This window comes from Oncorhynchus mykiss, chromosome 8 (assembly GCF_013265735.2).
Source record: "Oncorhynchus mykiss isolate Arlee chromosome 8, USDA_OmykA_1.1, whole genome shotgun sequence".
Lineage (NCBI taxonomy): Eukaryota > Metazoa > Chordata > Actinopteri > Salmoniformes > Salmonidae > Oncorhynchus > Oncorhynchus mykiss.
Window position 1 is genome coordinate 39,681,341 of NC_048572.1, and position 22,713 is coordinate 39,704,053.

A 22,713-nucleotide genomic window follows, 5' to 3' on the forward strand; every position below is an offset into this window, starting at 1 on the left:
TTATCAAAGTTAGATTTGTTTTTGAATTCTTTGTGGGTCTGTGTAATCTGAGGGAAATAATATTGTCATACATTTGGCAGGAGGTTAGGTAGTGCAGCTCAGTTTCAACCTCATTTTGTGGGCAGTGTGCACATAGTCCGTCCTCTCTTGAGAACCAGGTCTGCCTTCAGAGGCCTTTCTCAATAGCAAGGCTATGCTCACTGAGTCTGTACCTAGTCAAAGATTTCCTTCATTTTGGGCCAGTCACAGTGGTCAGGTATTCTGCCACTGTGTACTCTCTGTTTAGGGCCAAATAGCATTCTAGTTTGCTCTGCTTTTTTGTAAATTATTTCCAATGTGTCAAGTAATTCTCTTTTTGTTTTCTCATGATTTGGTTGGGTCTAATTGTGTTGCTGTCCTGGGGCTCTGTGGCGTCTGTTTGTGTTTGTGAACAGAGCCCCAGGACATGCTTGCTTAGGGGGCTCTTTGCCAGTTTTATTTCTCTGTAGGTGATGGCTTTGTTATGGAAGGTTTGAGAATCACTTTCTTTTAGGTCATTGTAGAATTTAATGGCTCTTTCCGGGATTTTGATCATTAGCGGGTAGCGGCCTAATTCTGCTCTGCATGGATTATTTGGTGATTTACGTTGTACGCTGATATTTTTTGCAGAATTCTGCCTGCAGAGTCTCAATTTGGTGTTTGTCCCATTTAGTGAATTCTTGGTTGGTGAGTGGACCCCAGACCTCACAACCATAAAGGGCAGTGGGTTATATAACTGATTCAAGTATATTTTGCCAGATCCTAATTGGTATGTTGAATTTTATGTTCCTTTTGATAGCATAGATGACCCTCTCAGATCGTTCACAGCTTTGATGAAGTTACCTGTGGCGCTGATGTTTAGGCCGAGGTATGTATAGTTTTTTGTGTGCTCTATGGCAACAGTGTCTAGATGGAATTTGTATTCGTAGTCCTGGCAACTGGACCATATTCATTTCCAGAGAACCCCGAGTTGATTATCCCTTTTATACCATGGTTATAATTGAACATATTTGCCGCTAAAAATGTGTTAATTTGCAGGTAAAAATGTGTTCAACATCCACTGAAGTAGCTAGCAAGTTTACTAGATAGCTACAGTAGTTGCCTTACTGTATGTACCAAACAAACAAACCATCAGTCGAAGCTTGCTATTATGAAAATTGAATTCAACAATGCCAAAAATGTTTTCAATTCGATTTTTGCTTTCAAAAGCAGCTCAAACGTAGAACATGTAAGAATGAACTGTAGCCATTGAAATCTACCGTGCTGATATACTGTGCGTTACAGGACAATCAGGAAACTAGTATTCGTGGTATAATGACAGAGAACCCAACCTGGACTCATAGTAACATAGTAAACGTAAATCCGGGACACTCCGAATAGTATGATATGTTACTTTTAGTATGGTATGTATTAATTTGTAGATATCCATCATCCATTTCATATGATATGTTACAAATGACAATTTATATGATATGCTACGACTTGCAATTTGTACAATATGTTACAAATTTCAATTTGTTGTAGCTAACGTTAGCTAAGTGGCTAACGCTAACATTAGCTAGAATTGGGGTCAGAGATTAGGGGTAACGGATTAAGGTTAGGGTTAAGGTTAGGAGTTAGGTTAAAGGCTTAAGGGAATGGTTAGTTAACATGCTAAGTAATTGCAAAGTAGCTAAAAAGTAGTAAGTAGTTGAAAAGTTGCTGAAATATTACAGTTGTCTGTGATGAGATTCAAACACACAACCTTAAGGTTGCTAGAAATTTGTTTTCATACACCAACCCCTCTACCCCAACCACCACCCTAATTTTGTTTTGTCTTAAGAAACCTTCTGTCTAATGTAACCATACCAAACGTAACATACCATTCTAATATGATTCAGACGGGTTGGGTTATATGCTGAAGACACATTTCAGTTGAATGCATTCAGTTTTGCAACCTACTAAGTATCCCCCTTCCCTTTCCCTTTTAATTTGAGTGTCCCGTATTTACATTTAATAGGTTACATATGTATGAGACCAGGCTGGAGAACCATGGTCCCCAATTATCATGTGAAAGAATTAGGAAATGAGAAACACAGGGCTTAATTAGAATAGCTACAACACAGGGATGACTGGGAGAAAGACTGCCCTTAAAATACAAATCAAATGTATATTTTTATTTATCTAACCAGGAAACCAGAGACATATGAAGAAATATGATTAAAACAAACTTACTTTTTGTTGCATATCACCCTGGTGCCACATTGATTGTCTTTGCAATGAAACATAAAAAGTAATGAAATTAAAATATATATTTTCACTTAACACATTTTAAATATACTATGCCACAGATATTTTGTTGTTACACGGTAGTAGTTCCCATAGCATAGAAGTACATAACTTGTAGCAGTCCCGATATGGTACTACCATGGTACTACCATTTCTCTCTGTGGTCCTAGCATCCTGTGGTGCAGTAATAAAACAGAGGTCTTCCTGTGTGTCTGGTTGGGTCTGTCCCTCCACCAGATTGTTTATCTGTCCTGCCCGACAGGGTCATGACCCCTGGGGGCTATTTTCAGGCCAGGGGCCACTGACCTCCATGGGTCACTTTCACTAACTGGGGAGGTCCAGCACTCCTCTGCCTCACTTTATCTTCCTCCACTCCCTCTTTGTCCTCTTATGTACCATATCTCCTCTCTGCTCCCCCTTAGGACTGTTGTCTTTGTCACAGAGTTGATGACTAAAGGAGTGACATAGATGATATGTTATTATACGTTGCCTAAAAGACCCATACATGTTAGTGAGAGGGTTGGTTGTGAGTTGTGTGTGGATGTGGGTCATCATGTCATGTGTAATATCTGTAAGTCTGTCAGGGCCACGGGGCTCTAATGTTATCCAGGGACACACTTCTCTTCCCTGCTCCTCTTCATCCTCACTCTGAAGTGGGGCAGACTACGAGCTAGGCTTGTCTTTTATGTACCCAAATCCATACCCACTCATGCAATCAGAGCCGGCCCTAGCCTTTTGGGCGCCCAAACCAAAATGTTGTTGGTCTCCCCCTCTGTTTTAAAGTGAATTTCCTGCAATTCTACTAATTTTGCCAACATGTTGCAAGTTTGCTACAATTCTACACATTTGCTGTTTTTAATATATCAGAGTGAGAGTAACAAACAAAATCAATGGGGGCCCACCGGTCGGTAATTCAACCTTGATTACTACAAGTGTATATAGCTGTCCGCTAGACTCATTTACCAATCTACAAAATGTTTGCTACATGGGCTAATTGAGTGCCCGTCAGTGACTGAGAAACAGCTGATGCACACAACCAAATTTCGAAATTGCACCTTGTGTATTCTACTATTCTAACCCTCAACTAAAGTTGACAGTTGCCTATCCCTGCTGGATACATTCAATGGAGATCGGCCTTGGTGAAGGAAGCAGTAAGTGCAGTATTGACTGCCTCAACAGAGGGTTTTATCTGGCAACATGACACCTACTATCTGGAGGTGATGGAAAAGAAACGAGATTACACAGCCAGGTACACACACACACGCGCGCGCACACACTTTTATGCATTAACAGAGGCTGTGTTTAATGTGTGCTCTGAGTCAACAGACTGTCTCTTTTCCCCTCATTAGCAAGCTGACCCCTCTGTTTGAGCCATTACAGGTGGGGCACAGTGAGGGGCGTATCCTGTGACCTGTCCTAACCTATCCTGTAGTGGGGGAAGGGTAGGATGGAACAAGGAAGTGAGAGGGGTTGCCAGTAGGGACACAACGCCTCAGCAGTTGAAGGCTGGTGGTGGTGCTTCTAGAGACATAATCATGCTTCCTCCAACATTACCTGATGTTGTAGGAAAATAATGTGAGGGAAATAAGCACACATGCACATATGCATGTGCACACACACATACTCACCATCCCAAACCCTCCCACTGCCACCATTTCAGAGCTCCCCTCTGGCAGGCTAGCCCAGGGCCAGTGCCCAGCCCCGGGGGGGGGGGGGGGGGGGGTAAGGGCTGGGTCAGTGGTGAATGACCCTGAGTGGACGTCGAACAAAGCTGAGGTTGTGCAGCCTGTGTTTTATGTGTTTAGACTGTTAGCAGGACACTGTTGAGAAGCTGCTGCTAGTCACAGGCCTGTGGAAGACATTCTCCGTCCATAGCCTAGCCTCTGTGGTTTGTGCAGATTAGGCCAATTAGTGTGTGTGGTGGAGAGAACAGGGGAATGGAGGAGCGACCGTCACCTACAGGAATATAACACACCGCCCCTGTAATCCTCAAAGAGCCTCTGATCACGTTTCACGACATAAAGTTTGGAGTTAAGTAGCCCAGGGGCAGATCGAATGTGTCATTGTCCATTCCACATTTTGGAGAAGTTATGACTGGTGGTTATGTTAGTGTTTGACACAATGGTAGGCCAGGGTTTTAGGTTGTATTGTCCTCTCTCTCTCTCTATCTCTCTCTCTCTCTATTCTGGAATCTGTCACAAGACCAGGCAGCTGTTGCTGTTCACCAGACACGCTGCTCTCTCAGAGACGCGTGCTTCTGGCAGCCCAGAGACACACTGAGACACAGTCAAGACTTATTCAGTGGGCCTGGCTACAGTAGTTGCCCAGTAAGAGCAACACAAACACCTAATCATCCATTCAACACAATGTATAATCCAGAGATGTATGCCAGGTGCAAGATAAAGTTATTGTAGAATTGAGAATTGTATGCAGCATAATTTGGTTTTACCCATAGGGATAACTACTGTAAATAAGTGGATAAACGTTCTACAGATTTCTTGTCATTGTTACACTAATTACACTAACCTATATGAAGCAGTGGACCAATTCAGTGTCCTTGTGGTTAAAGCATTCGCCCTGAGATTGGAAGGTTGTGAGTTGGTCGAGTCATACCAAAGACTGTAAAAATGGGACCTGATGCATCTCCACTTGGCAATCAGCGTTAAGGAGGTAAGGCCTGGCGATAGACTAGCGTCTTTTTTTTACGTGTACATCAAGCTGCCTCATGCTACAAAAACGGGAGATAGGCTCCTACCCTGTAAGCCGTTCCGGCTGCACAAGTGTTTTATAATGACATGTAGTTACATAAATATTATAATGTAGTGGACAGGTTTGTAGTTTTTCCACTGTTACTGCTGTGGTACAGTGGGACCCATACATTATACACATATTCAGAAATTCAATGTGTAGTCTATTCCATTTTATATACTTTTTTCTGGGCTCTGTGAAGTTTTCCTTATTTGCTAATAGGGCATGGTGTACATCACCCGTCCTAAAAATATTTAGTTTTGATAAAATTGTGTGGAGAATGGTTGAAAAGCAACACGACAAGCGCTCAGTAGCCTAATAAAGGGTTTATAAACTGAGTGTACAAAAAATTAGGAACACCTTCCTAAAATTGAGTTGCACCCCCTTTTGCACTCAGAACAGGCTAAAGTCATCGGGCATGGCTCGTGGATCTGAATACCGGTATCCATATTTCCTGAAATTGAACACATTTTGTCTTTGTGCAGAGATAATATTATGCCATTTTATAACTAATTGAATGCAATATTACACATTTTCTCCGCAGGCAGAGAGAAAAGAAATGTAGTTTTATTTTCTTGCAATTCTACACATTTTTCCAAAGGGTGGAGGCAAATGTTTGCTGTTTTTAAAATGATAACTGTTGATTAATGGGCCCCAATTCGACCATTCGCTACAAATTTACCAATCTAAAAATGTTTTGCTGCCAGTTCTAATTAAGTGACTGCTGATGTACAAACACATTTCGAAAATTGCACCTCGGTAGTTTTTAGTTGTGTATTTTTGTTAAAATTACCCTGCGGGCCTAATTTGGCCCGTCATTGGTCTATATGTTGGAAAAGAGCAGGTGTTCCTAATGTTTTGTACACTCCAGTAGTGTACGTCCATCTGGCAACGTCCCACCACCTTTACTGGCTTTGAGAAGTTTGCGAATTATACTACATCCATTGAAGATTTTCTTTGGTTAGAGCAGAGGAGACTGACACCAGAGGACTTTTCTGTTGTCGAAGTGTTTTTGCTGGGAGGAGTGAGCTGCTACAGCAGTCGGGTGAACTAGAGCGAACTGTTGCTGGAGATCACTGTTGGAGGAGGGAGCGTGGATAATTACGGACAAGGAAAAAGGTCTTCGGGCGTTTTCTCTTACTTTGCTGTTAAATGGAAATATTTCTCTAAATTCGCGATTGAGTTTTTTTATTCGTTTTGACTTCGTTCTCTCCGGACATAGTGGAATAAGATAACTAGGTGGATATTTTCAGTGCAAGGGCACGGTGCTGCGGGGAGCTCAACCAAGTGAACTTTTCATATGGAATCCATGCAATTGGAACCAGGCTTCTGCTGTGTTGACTGAGCTGTATAAGTGTTATTGCAATATGTAGTGCATGTATTCGCGTAAAGGGCACATATTCAACTTGCCCCGGAGTTTTAGGGCACTTGTTTCACTTCACAAGCAGGTCTGGGGGTATTTGGAGAGCGTTCAAGCCTACAGTCATTTTTTCTCCCAGGGAATGAATACTGAATGAGACAGGGACAAGGCTGAGACAGGGAAAACTTTCTCAAGCAGAGGTGTCTGTCACCCACCACGGGTCGCCACCGTTTTTGTAGCCAACCAATTGTGTATGGTCACGGATTAAATGTGCGCTAAAGGCAATACTTCATAACCATAGACATTATGGAGGGCCAAGGCGACCAGGCAGCCGCTTTCGTAGAACCCGAGGCGGGCGGCGCGGTGTCTGACAGTTTTTCCAAACTCTGGACAGACGTGATGGGGATGCTGGTAAGTTTGGGGGCAGTTTGGTTTGGGGGAGGGGAGACAGGAAGGTAACAACCAACTGATAAAAGCTTTTCAACTGTGGTCCTCAAAGGGGGACAGTCTTTGCTCATTCAGTGGTTGATGCTAGTAGGGTTAAATCACGTCCCAAAACAACAACGCAAGGGAAGCGGTTCTATTTCTCAAAGCGCCAAGCTCAACGTTTACTTTCCATCCTCCATGCCCAACGTGTGGGTTTCGGATTCGGGCATTTCCCTTCTTCAACCTGTTCACGGGGAGCTCTTCTGTATTTGAGGTGATCGGATTTGAATGAAACTTGGAATCCTATGAAAATGGTATGTTGCTCTTGAGGTGAAAAAGTAACTGTTTGTGTGCTATCATTAAATTCCGCTTGAGCTGCGAAGATGTCCGTGGTTACACCTTTGCAGATCAAGATTCGTTACAATTCGTTGATTTAACTGCGCTGTCGCATTGTTACACCATTGTAACAGTTCCCTTATAAAAAAATATTGCTGTTTTGAAACTGCAGTAAAAGTGCAGTAACTGCAGTGGACTGTAGTATTTTGGACGCAGCAATTGCAGAATAGCTGCAGTGTACTACAGTTATACCGCACTGTAACTGCAGTTACACTGCAAAATAACTTCAGTAAAAACAGTATTATTTTGGAGGCAATATTTGCAGCATACTGCAGTTATACTGCACCCTAATTAAGCAATAAGGCCAGAGGAGGAGCGGATGTGTGGTATATGGCCAATATATGAAGGCGCAACGCGGAGTGCCTGGACACATCCCTTAGCAGTGGTATATTGGCCATGTATCACAAACCCCCGAGGAGCCTTATTGCTATTATAAGCTGGTTACCAATGTAATTAGAGCAGTAAAACTAAATGTTTTGCCATACCCGTGGTATACGGTCTCATATACCACGGCTTTTAGCCAATCCGAATGGGCTCAAACCACCCAGTTTATAACTGCAGTTGTACTGCACTCTAACTGCAGTCTTTTTTCGTAAGAGTTCATTAAGTTTTAGATGAGTTGAGCACGGCTGTAATAATCATAATGCCCGAAACACTTGTTGCTGTGCTACTGTAATGGGAATGTTACTTTGGGAAGGTTATGATGAGAAACATTGTTGCAAATTGCATTTCTCAAATCAGATTGTCACATTTCAGGACTGAAAATATTTAATTGTAAGTTTTTCTTGTTAGTCCGTTATCAGTGCGGACCTTCAAGCGTTGGAATAATAATTGCCACTGTTTTGACTACTAATATCACTTTGATGTCTAGCAATCGTAGTCCACATAGGCCTATACCAATCCACATCTACCTAAAGTGCATGGCAAATCCTGCAATTAAGATATGGAAAAGGTCACGCTCATCTACATAGTCACCTTTCCCTCATGTTTTTTGTTAGGGGCCAGGGTGACACAGCCATCTTGACGTGTGTGGGTCATTGGATCTGATTGATCAGAAGAGCAAATGTGTTTTGGTCTTTTCCCAGTGTGAATGGTGTGTCGTTTGAAAATCAACGTGTTAATTTGGTATTGTTAATTTGGTCTCGTCTGGCTCAGTATATGTGAATGGAGTGTGAAAGGGCCTAGCACTGAAGATAGAGACAGAGGTGTGTGTGTGTTTCTTTGTGTGGGGTGTGTGTAATTGATGAAAGTGTCTTCTGGCCTCTGACTCGGGTGGGAGACCTGGGACTCCAGCCAGGCGATTTTACCAGATGTAGTACTTTGGAGGCAAATGTCTAGCAGTGCTCTTTGATGTCTTTCTCCTGCCTGCAGATGGAACGCACACACACACACACACACACACACACACACACACACACACACACACACACACACAGAAACACTAGTGTGACACCTCCTCCATAGGTGACTGCAAGCCACAGCCGTTCACACATCCTCCCTTAGAATTCCTGAGACTGGGGCATGTGGTCTTTTAATGGATGTTTTAGCACCAATAATGTCATTATGATTAGGGCTGCACGATATATCGGTGAACATATCGGAATCGGCCAATATTAGCTAAAAATGCCAACATCGGTATCGGCCGATGTCGTATTTAATGCCTGATGTGCAAAACCGATGTCAAAGCTACCGTGCATACCTACCTATATGACGCCACGTAAAATGTTGCGCTACACAGCATTCCTAACCTAGCCCACAATGTCTGCTGTGTGGATCGAGCAGTCAACAAGTCGAGCAGTCATTTGAAAGAGTAACACAATTTCAGTGAGACCAAAGGCGAAATCCATTAAAGCCAAGATAATGGAATTCATTGCCCTTGACAATCAATGGTTCTCGGTCGTGGGTGATGTTGGCTTTTGCCGACTGGTCGAGCACCGGTTAACACTACCAAGTGCGCTATTTTTCCGATGTTGCCCTACCGGAGTTACACGGTAGTTGAGTCACTGCTATTAGCTTCACGACATACATACTATTGAACTCCGTGTGGGTCTTTGCATGTCAAAAAAGATACAGCTGTCAAAGCTGTGCAAAAAAGTCAGCAAACAAGCAAACACCGGCCACGAACGATGTGTTTACAATACCGCGTTGGTAATAAAGCATAATTTGTTTGACTGCAACTTCTGGTGTAGCTAGCTTTAGCTTGGTACCTAGCTAGCACCAATACAACCAGCCTGAAAACAATGACCAGTAAAAACTGCAGTCATTTTCATTAGAAATGATTTAGGAATCCTTGTGAGTAAGTATTAGCTAGGTTGCCACTTGTTGTTCGCCTATTGAAATTGAACTTCAGTTCATGAAAATACATATCTAGCCAGCAACTTAACCCTGTTGCCCAAAGCTAACGTTGTAAGCAGCCAGCTAGCTTCATCTGACTAATGAGGCTCGACCGTACCGGGCTATGTCTTGTGAAGCTAGCCGCAATAAGGATTAGGCACAATAGTGGAATTTGCGGTTTGCCTTCAAAATAAAAGTATGTCATTGACAGTGATGCAAATGAATACAAATAGTAGAATTATGCAATACTTTTATTTTGAAGGCTAACCGCAAAGTCCACTATTGTGGCTAATCCTTATTGTGGCTAGCTTCACATAGATGCGTCCGACCACCATTAATCAAATAAGAACTGTCTTATAAATTACGGTTATTTTAGATGATGACACCTAGCTATATAGTTAGCTAGCTAACTATTGCTACTGAAACAGATTATGTCGTTTTGCTATGTTGTTGGGGAAGAACATTGTTTTGTTATGTGACGTGCAGTCATGTTCAAGTCCTGATTGGTCAACAAGCTTATTTGACACGTCAAATAGTGTTAAATAGAATGTTTTTGACACACAAAGATCCAAACGGTGCTCCAGAGAAATCCTGTTTGAGAATGACACTACTGAACAAATGAACAACGAAACAGCACAAAAGTAAGTGAAAGAAATAGGTTTTGATTATGTTTTACAGGTAATGGGGACATAAGTAATTGCCAACCAAATAACTTTTTGGTCAGTGTGGGGTGTGTGTGTGTGTGTGTAACCTTCATTTAACTAGACAAGACAGTTAAGAACAAATTCTTATTTACAATGACGGCCTACCCCCCCAAACCCGGACGACGCTGGGCCAATTGCGCGCCGCTCTATGGGACTCCCAATCATGGACTGTAGTGACGCCTCTTGCACTGAGATGCAGTGCCTTAGACCGCTGCGTCCATGTGTGTGTGTTAACTATTTAACTGTAGTAGAATGCTTAAAAGGCCGCTAAAATGTTTAATATCGATTATCGGTATCGGGTTGTTGTTTTTTTTGGCAAGGAAAGTATCGGATATCGGTATCGGCCAAAAATGTCATATCGGTGCATCTCTAATTATGATGCCACAGAACAGAGACACATCTGATTGATGTTTTTCACACTGGTCACTATTAGGGCTGTGACGGTCATTGAATTTTGGATGACTGTAGTTGGCCAGTCAATAACCGTTAGAATATAAAACATATATATGCAGTACCAGTCAAAAGTTTGGACACACCTACTCATTCAAGGTTTTTTCTTTATTTTTTAATATTTTCTACATTGTAGAATAATAGTGAAGACATCAAAACTATGAAAAAACACATATGGAATTTAGTAACCAAAAAAGTGTTACTTCAACTCTGTGAAGCATTTATTTGGGCTGCATTCTGAGGTGCAGTTAACTCTAATGAACTTATCCTCTGCAGTAGAGGTAACTCTGGGACTTCCTTTTCTGTGGCGGTCCTCATGAGAGCTAGTTTCATCATAGCTCTTGATGGTTTTTGCAACTGCACTTGAAGAAACTTTCAAAGTTCTTGAAATTTTGCGGATAGACTGACCTTCATGTTTGAAAGTAATGATGGACTGTCGTTTCTCTTTGCTTATTTAAGCTGTTCTTGCCAATATATGGACTTGGTATTTTACCAAATTGGTCTATCTTCTGTATACCACGCCTACCTTGTCACAACACAACTGATTGGCTCAAACGCATTAAGAAGGAAAGAAATTCCACAAATGTACTTTTAACAAGGCACACCTGTTACTTGAAATGCGTTCCAGGTGATTGATTACCTTATGAAGCTGGTTGAGAGAATGCCAAGAGTGTGCAAAGCTGTCATCAAGGCAAAGGGTGGCTACTTTGAATATACACTGCTCAAAAAAATAAAGGGAACACTTAAACAACACAATGTAACTCCAAGTCATCACACTTCTGTGAAATAAAACTGTACACTTAAGAAGCAACACTGATTGACAATAAATTTCACATGCTGTTGTGCAAATGGAATAGACAACAGGTGGAAATTATAGGCAATTAGCAAGACACCCCCAATAAAGGAGTGGCTCTGCAGGTGGTGACCACAGACCACTTCTCAGTTCCTATGCTTCCTGGCTGATGTTTTTGTCACTTTTGAATGCTGGCGGTGACAGGCCAGAACAGGAGACAGGCCAGTACAGGAGACAGGCCAGTACATCAGGAGACGTGGAGGAGGCCGTAGGAGGGCAACAACCCAGCAGCAGAACCGCTACCTCCACCTTTGTGCAAGGAGGAGCAGGAGGAGCACTGCCAGAGCCCTGCAAAATTACCTCCAGCAGGCCACAAATGTGCATGTGTCTGCTCAAACGGTCAGAAACAGACTCCATGAGGGTGGTATGAGGGCCCGACGTCCACAGGTAGGGGTTGTGCTTACAGCCCAACACCGTGCAGGACGTTTGGCATTTGCCAGAGAACACCAAGATTGGCAAATTCACCACTGGTGCCCTGTGCTCTTCACAGATGGAAGCAGGTTCACACTGAGCACATGTGACAGACGTGACAGATTCTGGAGACGCCGTGGAGAACATTCTGCTGCCTGCAACATCCTCCAGCATGACCGGTTTGGCGGTGGGTCAGTGGTGTGGGGTGGCATTTCTTTGGGGCCGCACAGCCCTCCATGAGCTCACCAGAGGTAGCCTGACTGCCATTAGGTACCGAGATGAGATCCTCAGACAACTTGTGAGACTATATGCTGGTGCGGTTGGCCCTGGGTTCCTCCTAATGCAAGACAATGCTAGACCTCATATGGCTGGAGTGTGTCAGCAGTTCCTGCAAGAGGAAGGCATTGATGCTATGGACTGGCCCGCCCGTTCCCCAGACCTGAATCCAATTGAGCACATCTGGGACATCATGTCTCGCTCCATCCACCAACGCCACGTTGCACCACAGACTGTCCAGGAGTTGGCGGATGCTTTAGTCCAGGTCTGGGAGGAGATCCCTCAGGATCAGGAGCATGCCCAGGCGTTGTAGGGAGGTCATGCAGGCACGTGGAGGCCACACACACTACTGAGCCTCATTTTTACTTGTTTTAAGGACATTACATCATAGTTGGATCAGCCTGTAGTGTGGTTTTCCACATTAATTTTAAGTGTGACTCCAAATCCAGACCTCCATGGGTTGATACATTTGATTTCCATTGATAATTTTTGTGTGATTTTGTTGTCGGCACATTCAACTATGTAAAGAAAAAATAATTTAATAAGAATATTTCATTCATTCCGATCTAGGATGTGTTATTTTAGTGTTCCCTTTATTTTTTTGAGCAGTGTATATTTTTGTTGATTTCAAAATAAATGTAACTTTTATTTAACTAGGCAAGTCAACCTTTACGGTTACTGGCCCAACACCCTAACCACTAGGCTACCTGCCAAGCAGTGCAGACACACTGCATTGATTTTGGTTGTGGCATTTTTTGGGGCCGGTTTTGTTTGATTGCTTTGGCATCTTTCAACACTCCTCATTATCACCTATATACATGCAACCACTCACTTACACTACTGATGACTGAATACACACACCATTGTTAATTGTATCTAGGTTACCTCAGTTAATAAATATATTTTTGTTATTCCTTATCTCCACGTTATCTCCATGTTTGTTACGGGCTTTGAGCCGGTTCGTGACAGACTTCTAAGACGGAAACTCTGTCATCTTTCTAGAGCTCCGACTTTCTGACCTAAAGGTCACTGACGTCATGACTTGACCTAGTTTTTTTCACCGAGTTCCCAGTTGTCTTGAAAGCAGCATGACCCATCAGATGAAGGTACTGTCAGTCTAGGAAAACATAAAAGCTAATTATTTGCAAATGAGTTCAGTTTATGCTCAGCTGTTCTTCGCAAGTGCTACACCAACTGATCTATTTTGTTATCAAAGCTCGACTTAAATATAAATTTGGTCTGAGAATAACAATATTGGCAGGCCAGACAATATGCTGTGATAATGTATTAGGCTTACTGCACAAACCTCATTCCTACAGAACTGTTTTTATTAGGTTAATGTAAGCTTTTATAAGTCATGCTTAAAAATATATATCTCGGCTTTCCCTTAGACTGCGAAAGTGATCTTGATTCAGAAAATGTTGGTGACCAATGCTCTAGAAAAACAAGCTGTAACTGACTGGAAACACGCCATCTGAAATCTAGAAAAACAGGCTGTAACTGACTGGAAACACGCCATCTGAAATATGTAGTGTTTCACTCAGTATTTCTCTGAAAGTTGTTACAGGGCCAACAATATATTCAATCCCCAATCTTTACGAAACATGTACAATTCAATGGGCCTCAACACAATTGATTCCCCCATCATTTTGGCAGCAAAATGGCCATGCTATATTTAGTTTGTTTTTAGTATGTAAGGCTTTTCTATGGCCTTTGTCTCTGGGGCCCTACATAAGAATGCCCTTTTGAGTTAGCTGGTGCCTGGGCCTATTAAAACATCTGCTGTTACAGATTAGTATGTACTGGTTGGAGTTGACACAATGTAAAGTATGCACATCCCCCCCCCCCCCCCCGATATAAATCTAATCTAGCTAAATTGGTCATATGACATGTCCACCACTGTAGTTTATTTGTCACTCTGTGCAGTTTTAACTGCAATAGAGAGGCTTGGATACAGTAGGCTAATGACCAGGAAGTGAATTGAATTGAATAAATTAATTAAATTATAATTTATCCTAAACCTATCAATGACTGTGTAATGAAATAAGAATTTGTTCTTAACGGACTTGCCTAGTTAAATAAAGGTTAAATATATATATTTTTTAAATGACAAGGTGATTCATTCATCAAAGTTAACTAAAACTCAGAGGGATATGGTCCTGTGTGTCATGCTGCCTTTGGTGTTATTGCCTGGAGCCCCTCTGGCTGAGGTTAAAACCACTTTTAGGAACGTTTTTCATGAGAATACCTCAGTGAGCCAGTCATTTGTTTGTGGTTGCAACCGGGTATACACAGCCCTAATTCAATTAACAGTCTGGGGCTGTTATGGGGTATATAGCTTTTGCATTATGGGTACATTGGCAATACTGCTGCTTTGAACAGGGTTAGTGGTCTGGAACCGATCCAATTGGGTCTCCTCAAATCGGATCTTAAAATGTTTTGTATGATGGGTGTTGTTAGTCTTGTGTAGCTTTCCAAAATAGTGTAAAAGGCCATGTATAACATTTCCACAATGTGACTCTGTATGGACGCAGGTGTGTATGTAACGGCTCTCGTGGGTTGAAGAAGGAGACCAAGGTGAAGAGTGGTGGGCGTTCATGATTTTTAATTAACTGAACACCGCAACAAAATAACAAAGTAGAAAAAACAAAAGTGCACAGTTCTGTCAGGCAACAAAACAGCTAAACAGAAAATAACTTGCCACAAAACCCAAACGGAAAATACCAACTTAAATATGATCCCCAATCAGAGACAACGATAGACAGCTGCCTCTGATTGGGAACCACACATGGCAAAAAACAACAAAGAAATAGAAAACATAGAAACAGAAAACCTAGAATGCCCACCCTAATCACACCCTGACCTAACCAAAAACAGAGAAATAAAAGTCTCAGGTCAGGTCGTAATAGTGTATGGGTGGATATATGGAAGTACCACTTCTCAACAGCACATCGTACACAATTTAGTACAGCTTTAATACCTCCCACTGCAAATGGTGTCTGAGTTCATACCATGTTGTTTTAGCTGGCATAGCAGTTAGTTCAAACAGTGATTTTGTTGTATTCTGCGTCAGCCTCTAATTTGATCACATATCTGGACAGCTGACAGTCCTCCCAGGCAGCCAGTCTCAAAGAGCTCTTTCACCCCAATCTGCATGGATGTTTGACTCAAAGTTAAGCATCAAGAACACATTTTATTAGTTGAGAAAGGAGTATCTGTTAGGAGTGTAAAGTTGTTCAGATCTCAATACAGTATGAGTGTGTTTTGTCTCCATCTCAAGGTCTAGTTCACACTTCACATATGCTGAATGCCCTTTTCCTGTTACTCAGCCTTTGATGTGTTTTATTAGAGTGAGCCCCTTCAGCCCACATCTATTTTAGAACTCTCGACTGTATCTGTATCAACATATGGTCAACTTAACAGAAACCTCCATTTGTTCAAAGAGCTTTTCCTCCTCCCATGTTACATTGTGTAGGCTGCGTCAGCCTCAGCCCCCCGTCTGTCGTAGCCCAGCCTAGTATAGCCACATCCAACCTAGGTTAGCCACATTTGGGCCTAGAATGGCCCGATCAGCTCAGATCTACCCCTCCCAGTCCAGGCTCTTATTGTTGGCGTCAGGGGCCAGGCAGTGCTGGCAGATTTTTCTCTCAGAGCTGTGGGAGGATATCCTCAGGAAACACCTCTGTAGAGGGTGGGGCTCACCTCCCCTTGGCCCCTGTCTTTCCTCCAGCCTGGACTGGGCTGCTGGTTGAGGTGTAGGGGTTAGTGATGTGCGGGTTGACTCATAACTTCAGTCCCTGCAGTTATATCTGCGGGGTGGGTGGGTTTAGAGTCATCAAATATTGTGTGGATAAAGGGCGGGTGGGTGGCGGGCAGATTGAATAAAGAGAAAACAATACCTTAAAAATCCATAAATGTATACATTTTGTGCAATTTAAATCTATAGGCTACATTGATGTGTTTCTTTCATTATCTTAAGCTATCTGGCATTAGTGCATCAGCCTGAGCTTCAAGGCCTAACTGTACAGTGGCTTGTGAAAGTATTCACCAACCTTGGCATTTTTCCTATTTTGTTGCCTTGTGACCTGGAATTGGGGGGATTTGAATAATTTGATTTACACAACATGCCTACCACTTTGAAGATGCAAAATATTCTTTTTATTGTGAAACAAACAAGAAATAAGACAAACAAACTGAAAACTTGAGCGTGCATAACTATTCACCCCCCCCCCCAAAGTCAATACTTTTGCAGCAGTTACAGCTGCAAGTCTCTTGGGCTATGTCTCTATAAGCTTGGCACATCTAGCCACTGGGAATTTTGCCCATTCTTTAAGGCAAAACTGCTCCAGCTTGGAATAGGTTCCGCTGGTGTACATACATTTTTAAGTCATACAACAAATTCTCAATTGGATTGAGGTCTGGGCTTTGACTAGGCCATTCCAAGACCTATAAATGTTTCCCCTTAAACCACTCGAGTGTTGCTTTAGCAGTATGCTTAGGGTCATTGTCCTGCTGGAAGGTGAACCTCCGTCCCAGGCTCAAATTTCTGGAAAAAACTGAAACAGGTTTCCATCAAGAATTTCCCTGTATTTAGCTCCATCTGTCATTCCTTAAATTCCGACCAGTTTCCCAGTCCCTGCTGGTGAAAAACATCCCCACAGCATGATGTTCTCGGGGTAATGAGAGGTGTTGGGTTTGCGCTAGACATAGTGTTTTCCTTGATGGCCGAAAAGCTCAATTTTAGTCTCATCTGACCAGAGTACCTTCTTCCATATGTTTGAGGAGTCTCCCACATGCCTTTTGGCGAACACCAAATATGTTTGCTTATTTCTTTCTTTAAGCAATGGCTTTTTTTCTGGCCACTCTTCCGTAAAGCCCAGCTCTGTGGAGTGTATGGCATAAAGTGGTCCTATGGACAGATACTCCAATCTCCACTGTGGAGCTTTGCAGCTCCTTCAGGGTTATCTTTGGTCTCTTTGCTGCCTCTCTGATTAATGCTCTCCTTGCCTGGTCCGGGAGTTTTGGTGGGCTCTCTTGGCAGGTTTGTTGTGATGGCATATTCTTTCCATTTTATAATAATGGATTTAATGGTGCTCCGTTGGATGTTCAAAGTTTTGGATATTTTTTTATAACCCAACCCTGATCAGTACTTAAATAACCCAACCCCCTCCACAACTTTGTCCCTGACCTGTTTGGAGGGCTCCTTGGTCTTTATAGTGCCGCTTGCTTGGTTGTGCCACTTAGTGGTGTTGCAGACTCTGGGGCCTTTCAGAACAGGTGTATATATACTGAGATCATGTGACAGATCATGTGACACTTAGATTGCACTCAGGTGGACTTTATTTAACTGATTATATGACCTCTGAGGGTAATTGGTTGCACCAGATCTTATTTAAGGGCTTCATAGCAAAGGGGGTGAGTACATAAGCACACACCACTTTTCCGTTTTTTTTAGTTTATAGAGTTTTAGAGTTTATTTAGTCTTCTAGGGTAACATACGTATAATGACAGAAAAAAAGCTGAATGTATCTAATTATAGGCAAGTTGAATAACAAATAGCCTACCAAAATGTTGGGAATTATAAGCAGAAACTTATCTAAGTCAGGCCAAAAAAATCCTGCATGACCTGTCAAAAAATCTTTCTGCCACATAAAAATATTTTCTTGAACATATAGTCTGGCGGTTGTAGATGGTTTACTAGCAATTGCAGGTGGGTGCCAGTGAACAAACAGTTGACCCGCGCACTACTAGTAGGGGTGTATGGGTGGGACAGGTGCATTAGCACGGGCGGAGGCCATTGTTCCCCTCTACTAAAGCCTGGAGGGAGGAGTGGAGCGAGAGATCGTTTACCCTCCATTGTAGGGAGAAGTTGTGTGGGCACCGCCAGCCTGGCCAGTCTCTTGGGGCTGGGGTTGGGGACGGTGTGTTCCACGAGGAGGAAACGGGAGCCAGTTGCTAATTCACTCACTCCCATTTGAAATGAATCATGAAAAGGATTCAAGTGAGTGAGAGGGTTTCTTTAACCTCCGCCCTATAGTGTTCTGAACAGGTAACAAATGTAACTGATGGTACCATTGTCGTTCTATCGTTACGTCAGATACGCAATGGCCATTTTCATTTGTCACTATGCGCTCCCCTACAGCAGTGGTTCCCAACTCCAGTCCTTGAGTACCCACAACAGCACACATTTTTGTTGTAGCCCGAGAAATATAAACACCTGATTCAACTCATTGAGGGCTTGATGATTAGTTGACAAGTTGAATCAGGTGTGCTTGTCCAGGGCTACAATACAAATGTGTACTGTCGGGTGTACTCAACGACTGGAGTTGGGAACCACTGTCCTAGAAGATGTCTATTTAGTCTCAAGGCTAGTCCTGACACTGACAAAAGTGTTGTCCACAGCGCGAACAGAACAACATACAACCAGTATGACAAACAGTGCTGTCAGGAATGTGTTCCTAAAGCTAGGATCCGAACAAACACTTTATCTGAAGTTAATGGTTTAGAGACCTCTGGAACCTTCTGCTGCCATGCCAAATAACAAACACTTTAGCTGAAGTTAATGGTTTAGAGACCTCTGGAACCTTCTGCTGCCATGACAAATAACAAACACTTTAGCTGAAGTTAATGGTTTAGAGACATCTGGAACCTTCTGCTGCCATGACAAATAACAAACACTTTATCCGAAGTTAATGGTTTAGAGACATCTGGAACCTTCTGCTGCCATGACAAATAACAAACACTTTATCGGAAGTTAATGGTTTAGAGACCTCTGGAACCTTTTGCTGCCATGACAAATAACAAACACTTTATCTGAAGTTAATGGTTTAGAGACCTCTGGAACCTTCTGCTGCCATGCCAAATAACAAACAATTTAGCTGAAGTTAATGGTTTAGAGACCTCTGGAGCCTTCTGCTGCCATGACAAATAACAAACACTTTATTTGAAGTTAATGCTTTAGAGACCTCTGGAACCTTCTGCTGCCATGACAAATAACAAGCACTGCTTTGAGAGAAGGACAGAGAGATAACTCTAAAGTAAGAGATTAGTACTGTAGCTAATTTGGCAGTTAGTTTAGCATGCAAGAGGACCAAAGAGGCCAGTCAGCAAACTGAGTTTAGCCCTGCATGCTGGTTATGGAATTCTTCAATAACTCTGACAGAAATGGCTTGGTGTGCTATTTACAACGGGGGTTATTTCAGCTGTGGAGTACACATTATTGCTGCTTTTGTTGGGGGGTTTCTCAAAAAATGACAGAAAGAACATCTTACTGGCTCATGAGGTATTTGTCCTCATAGACTAATAACATTGACTGCTCAGGGAAATCAGGACCTTGAATGCATCCAGGAAAGGGGTTGAATAGCAACACCCAGATTTCCCTCCAAAGAACAGGCCTTATCAGTAAAGGGTTGCAGCTCTGGCACAATGAGAGCCTCGAGTAAATGTTTCATCACAGTGGTTTAGGTTGGATTGAAGGGCACCGATTGAGATACTGAGTTATGACTGAAAAAATGAAAACAAACAAACTCAGCAAAAAAAGAAACGTCCCTTTTTCAGGACCCTGTCGTTCAAAGATAATTCGTAAAAATCTAAAGAATTTCACAGATCTTCATTTAAACACCATTTCCCATGCTTGTTCAATGAACCATAAACAATAAATGAACGGAACGGTCGTTAAGACACTAACAGCTTACAGACGGTAGGCAATTAATGTCACAGTTATGAAAACTTATGACACTAAAGAGGCCTTTCTACTGACTCTGGAAAACATCAAAAGAAAGATGCCCAGGGGGACCCTGAACGTGCCTTAGGCATGCTGCAAAGAGGCATGAGGACTGCAGATGTGGCCAGGGCAATAAATTGCAATGTCCGTACTGTGAGACGCCTAAGACAGCGCTACAGGGAGACAGGATGGACAGCCGATCGCCCTCGCAGTGGCAGACCACGTGTAACAACACCTGCACAGGATCGGTACATCCGAGCATCACACCTGCGGGACAGGTACAGGATGGCACTAACAACTGCCTGAGTTACACGAGGAACGCACAATCCCTACATCAGTACTCAGACTGTCCGCAATAGGCTGAGAGAGGCTGGACTGAGGCAGGTCCTCACCAGACATCACCAGCAACAACGTCGCCTATGGGCACAAACCCAAAATGGCTCTTCACTGACAAGTCACAGTTTTGTCTCACCAGCGGTGATGGTCGGACTTGCGTTTATCGTCGAAGGAATGAGCGATACACTGAGGCCTGTACTCTGGAGCGGGATTGATTTGGAGGTGGAACATCATGGTCTGTGGTGGTGTGTCACAGCATCATCGGACTGAGCTTGTTGTCATTGCAGGCAATCTCAACGCTGTGTGTTACAGGGAAGACATCCGCCTCCCTCATGTGGTACCCTTCCTGCAGGCTCATCCTGACATGATCCTCCAGCATGACAATGCCACCAGCCATACTGCTCGTTCTGTGTGTGATTTCCTGCAAGACAGGAATGTCAGTGTTCTGCCATGGCCAGCGAAGAGCCCGGATCTCAATCCCATTGAGCATGTCTGGGACCTGTTGGATCGGAGGGTGAGGGCTAGGGCCATTCCCCCCAGAAATGTCTGGGAACTTGCAGGTGTCTTGGTGGAAGAGTGGGGTATCATCTCACAGCAAGAACTGGCAAATCTGGTGCAGTCCATGAGGAGGAGATGCACTGCAGTACTTAGTGCAGCTGGTGGCCACTGACTGTTACTTTTGATTTTGACCCCCCCCCACCCTTTGCTCATTGACACATTATTCCATTTCTGCTAGTCACATATCTGTGGAACTTGTTCAGTTTATGTCTCAGTTGTTGAATCTTGTTATGTTCATTCAAATATTTTCACATGTTAAGTTTGCTGAAAATAAATGCAGTTGACAGTGAGAGGACATTTCTTTTTTTTTTGTCATTTTTGAGTTTATATTCTGTTCTTTTGGTTGCATTTGAGCAGATTTTTTTTTTCTCTGCATACATAGTCAATTGGCTGTTAAGTTGCAGAGTGAAGTTGATGAGTACTTTCGATGTGTGCGTGAGTGTAATTGGCGTTTGGCTCAGAGTGGATGATTACATGGCCACGTGGCTGCCTACAGCTGCCTGATTCAGAAAGTGTTTCTTGGTCATCGAGGGGCATGCTTTTGTGACAGATGAGGCATTTGGAGTGTATGCTATGCCTGTGATCTGTAGAGAGCTGCCATCCACTACTACTGCTCAGCAGTGACCCTTGGATGCCTCTCCAGATCCCATGAATAATACTGTTGCAGCACCACCCACCACCTTCCCAGGGTGGTCACATTGAGAATGGCAGGAATGCTATGGCTAATTGATTTGATGAGTAGGGGTCAGAAGGTCCCAATGTCACATCCATCCCCAACATCTCATCATCTCCTCACCCATGCACTCACATGGCCTGGGACGGGATATAGCCTAAGCGTGTATGTTACCCACCAATAGGCCTAGATTCCCTCAGAACACTCTGTCCTATACATCTCTCTGTTAAGGGGAAAAGGTGGCATATTCTAATGTGGAATCCTGGACTGAAACCTCTCTCCCTGTGGCTGTTAGTGAGCCATGTGTTTAAAAGAAGAGCGGGGTAACTTTACTGATAAATGTCTACATATCATGCAGACGTATTACTACAATATAAACAGTACGCAGTTGAACAATCCCTGTCATCAGTCTTAGATACAGTAAACCATGAGACTGGTGAGTCAGGTTAGTCCTCCCACTATCATCCAGAAGGCGAGGTCAGTACAGGTGCATCAAAGCTGGGACCGAGAGACTGAAAAACAGCTTCTATCTCAAGGCCATCAGACTGTTAAACAGCCACCACTAACACTGAGTGGCTGCTGCCAACACACTGACACTGACTCAACTCCAGCCACTTTAATAATGGGAATTGATGGGAAATGATGTAAATATATCACTAGCCACTTTAAACAATGCTACCTTATATAAATGTTACTTACCCTACATTATTCATCTCATATGCATACGTATATACTGTACTCTATATCATCGACGGTATCCTTATGTAATACATGTATCACTAGCCACTTTATACTATACTATGCCACTTTGTTTACATACTCATCTCATTTGTACATACTGTACCCGATACCATCTACTGTATCTTGCCTATGCTGCTCTGTACCATCACTCATTCATATATCCTTATGTACATATTCTTTATCCCCTTACACTGTGTACAAGACAGTAGTTTTGGAATTGTTAGTTAGATTACTTGTTATTACTGCATTGTCGGAACTAGAAGCACAAGCATTTCGCTACACTCGCATTAACATCTGCTAACCATGTGTATGTGACAAATAAAATTTGATTTGATTTGATTTGGTTCACCCCATTGACTTAGAATAACAAACTCCAGCCTCAAGTTTTTTACTGGAAGATCGACACAATATTTCCTCCCAAGCTGTTGGTCAGATGGT

At 42.8% G+C, this 22,713-nt stretch overlaps 1 protein-coding gene across 5 annotated transcripts in view; it reads left to right on the plus strand.

Moving 5' to 3' along the window:
- Nucleotides 1–22,713, plus strand: part of LOC110529898 (SAM and SH3 domain-containing protein 1) — a 332,895-nt gene that overhangs the window by 218,016 nt on the left and 92,166 nt on the right. Inside the window, exon 1 of one of the 5 annotated variants that reach the window (XM_036985459.1) lies at nucleotides 6,005–6,805. The exons of 3 other annotated variants lie outside the window; for them this stretch is intronic. In XM_036985459.1, the coding sequence (XP_036841354.1) occupies nucleotides 6,701–6,805 (105 nt within the window). In that variant the 5' untranslated portion in view covers nucleotides 6,005–6,700. Of the gene's footprint in view, nucleotides 1–6,004; nucleotides 6,806–6,897; nucleotides 7,135–22,713 lie in introns of those variants that run through there. One more of the 5 variants, XM_036985460.1, reaches the window with a different exon arrangement.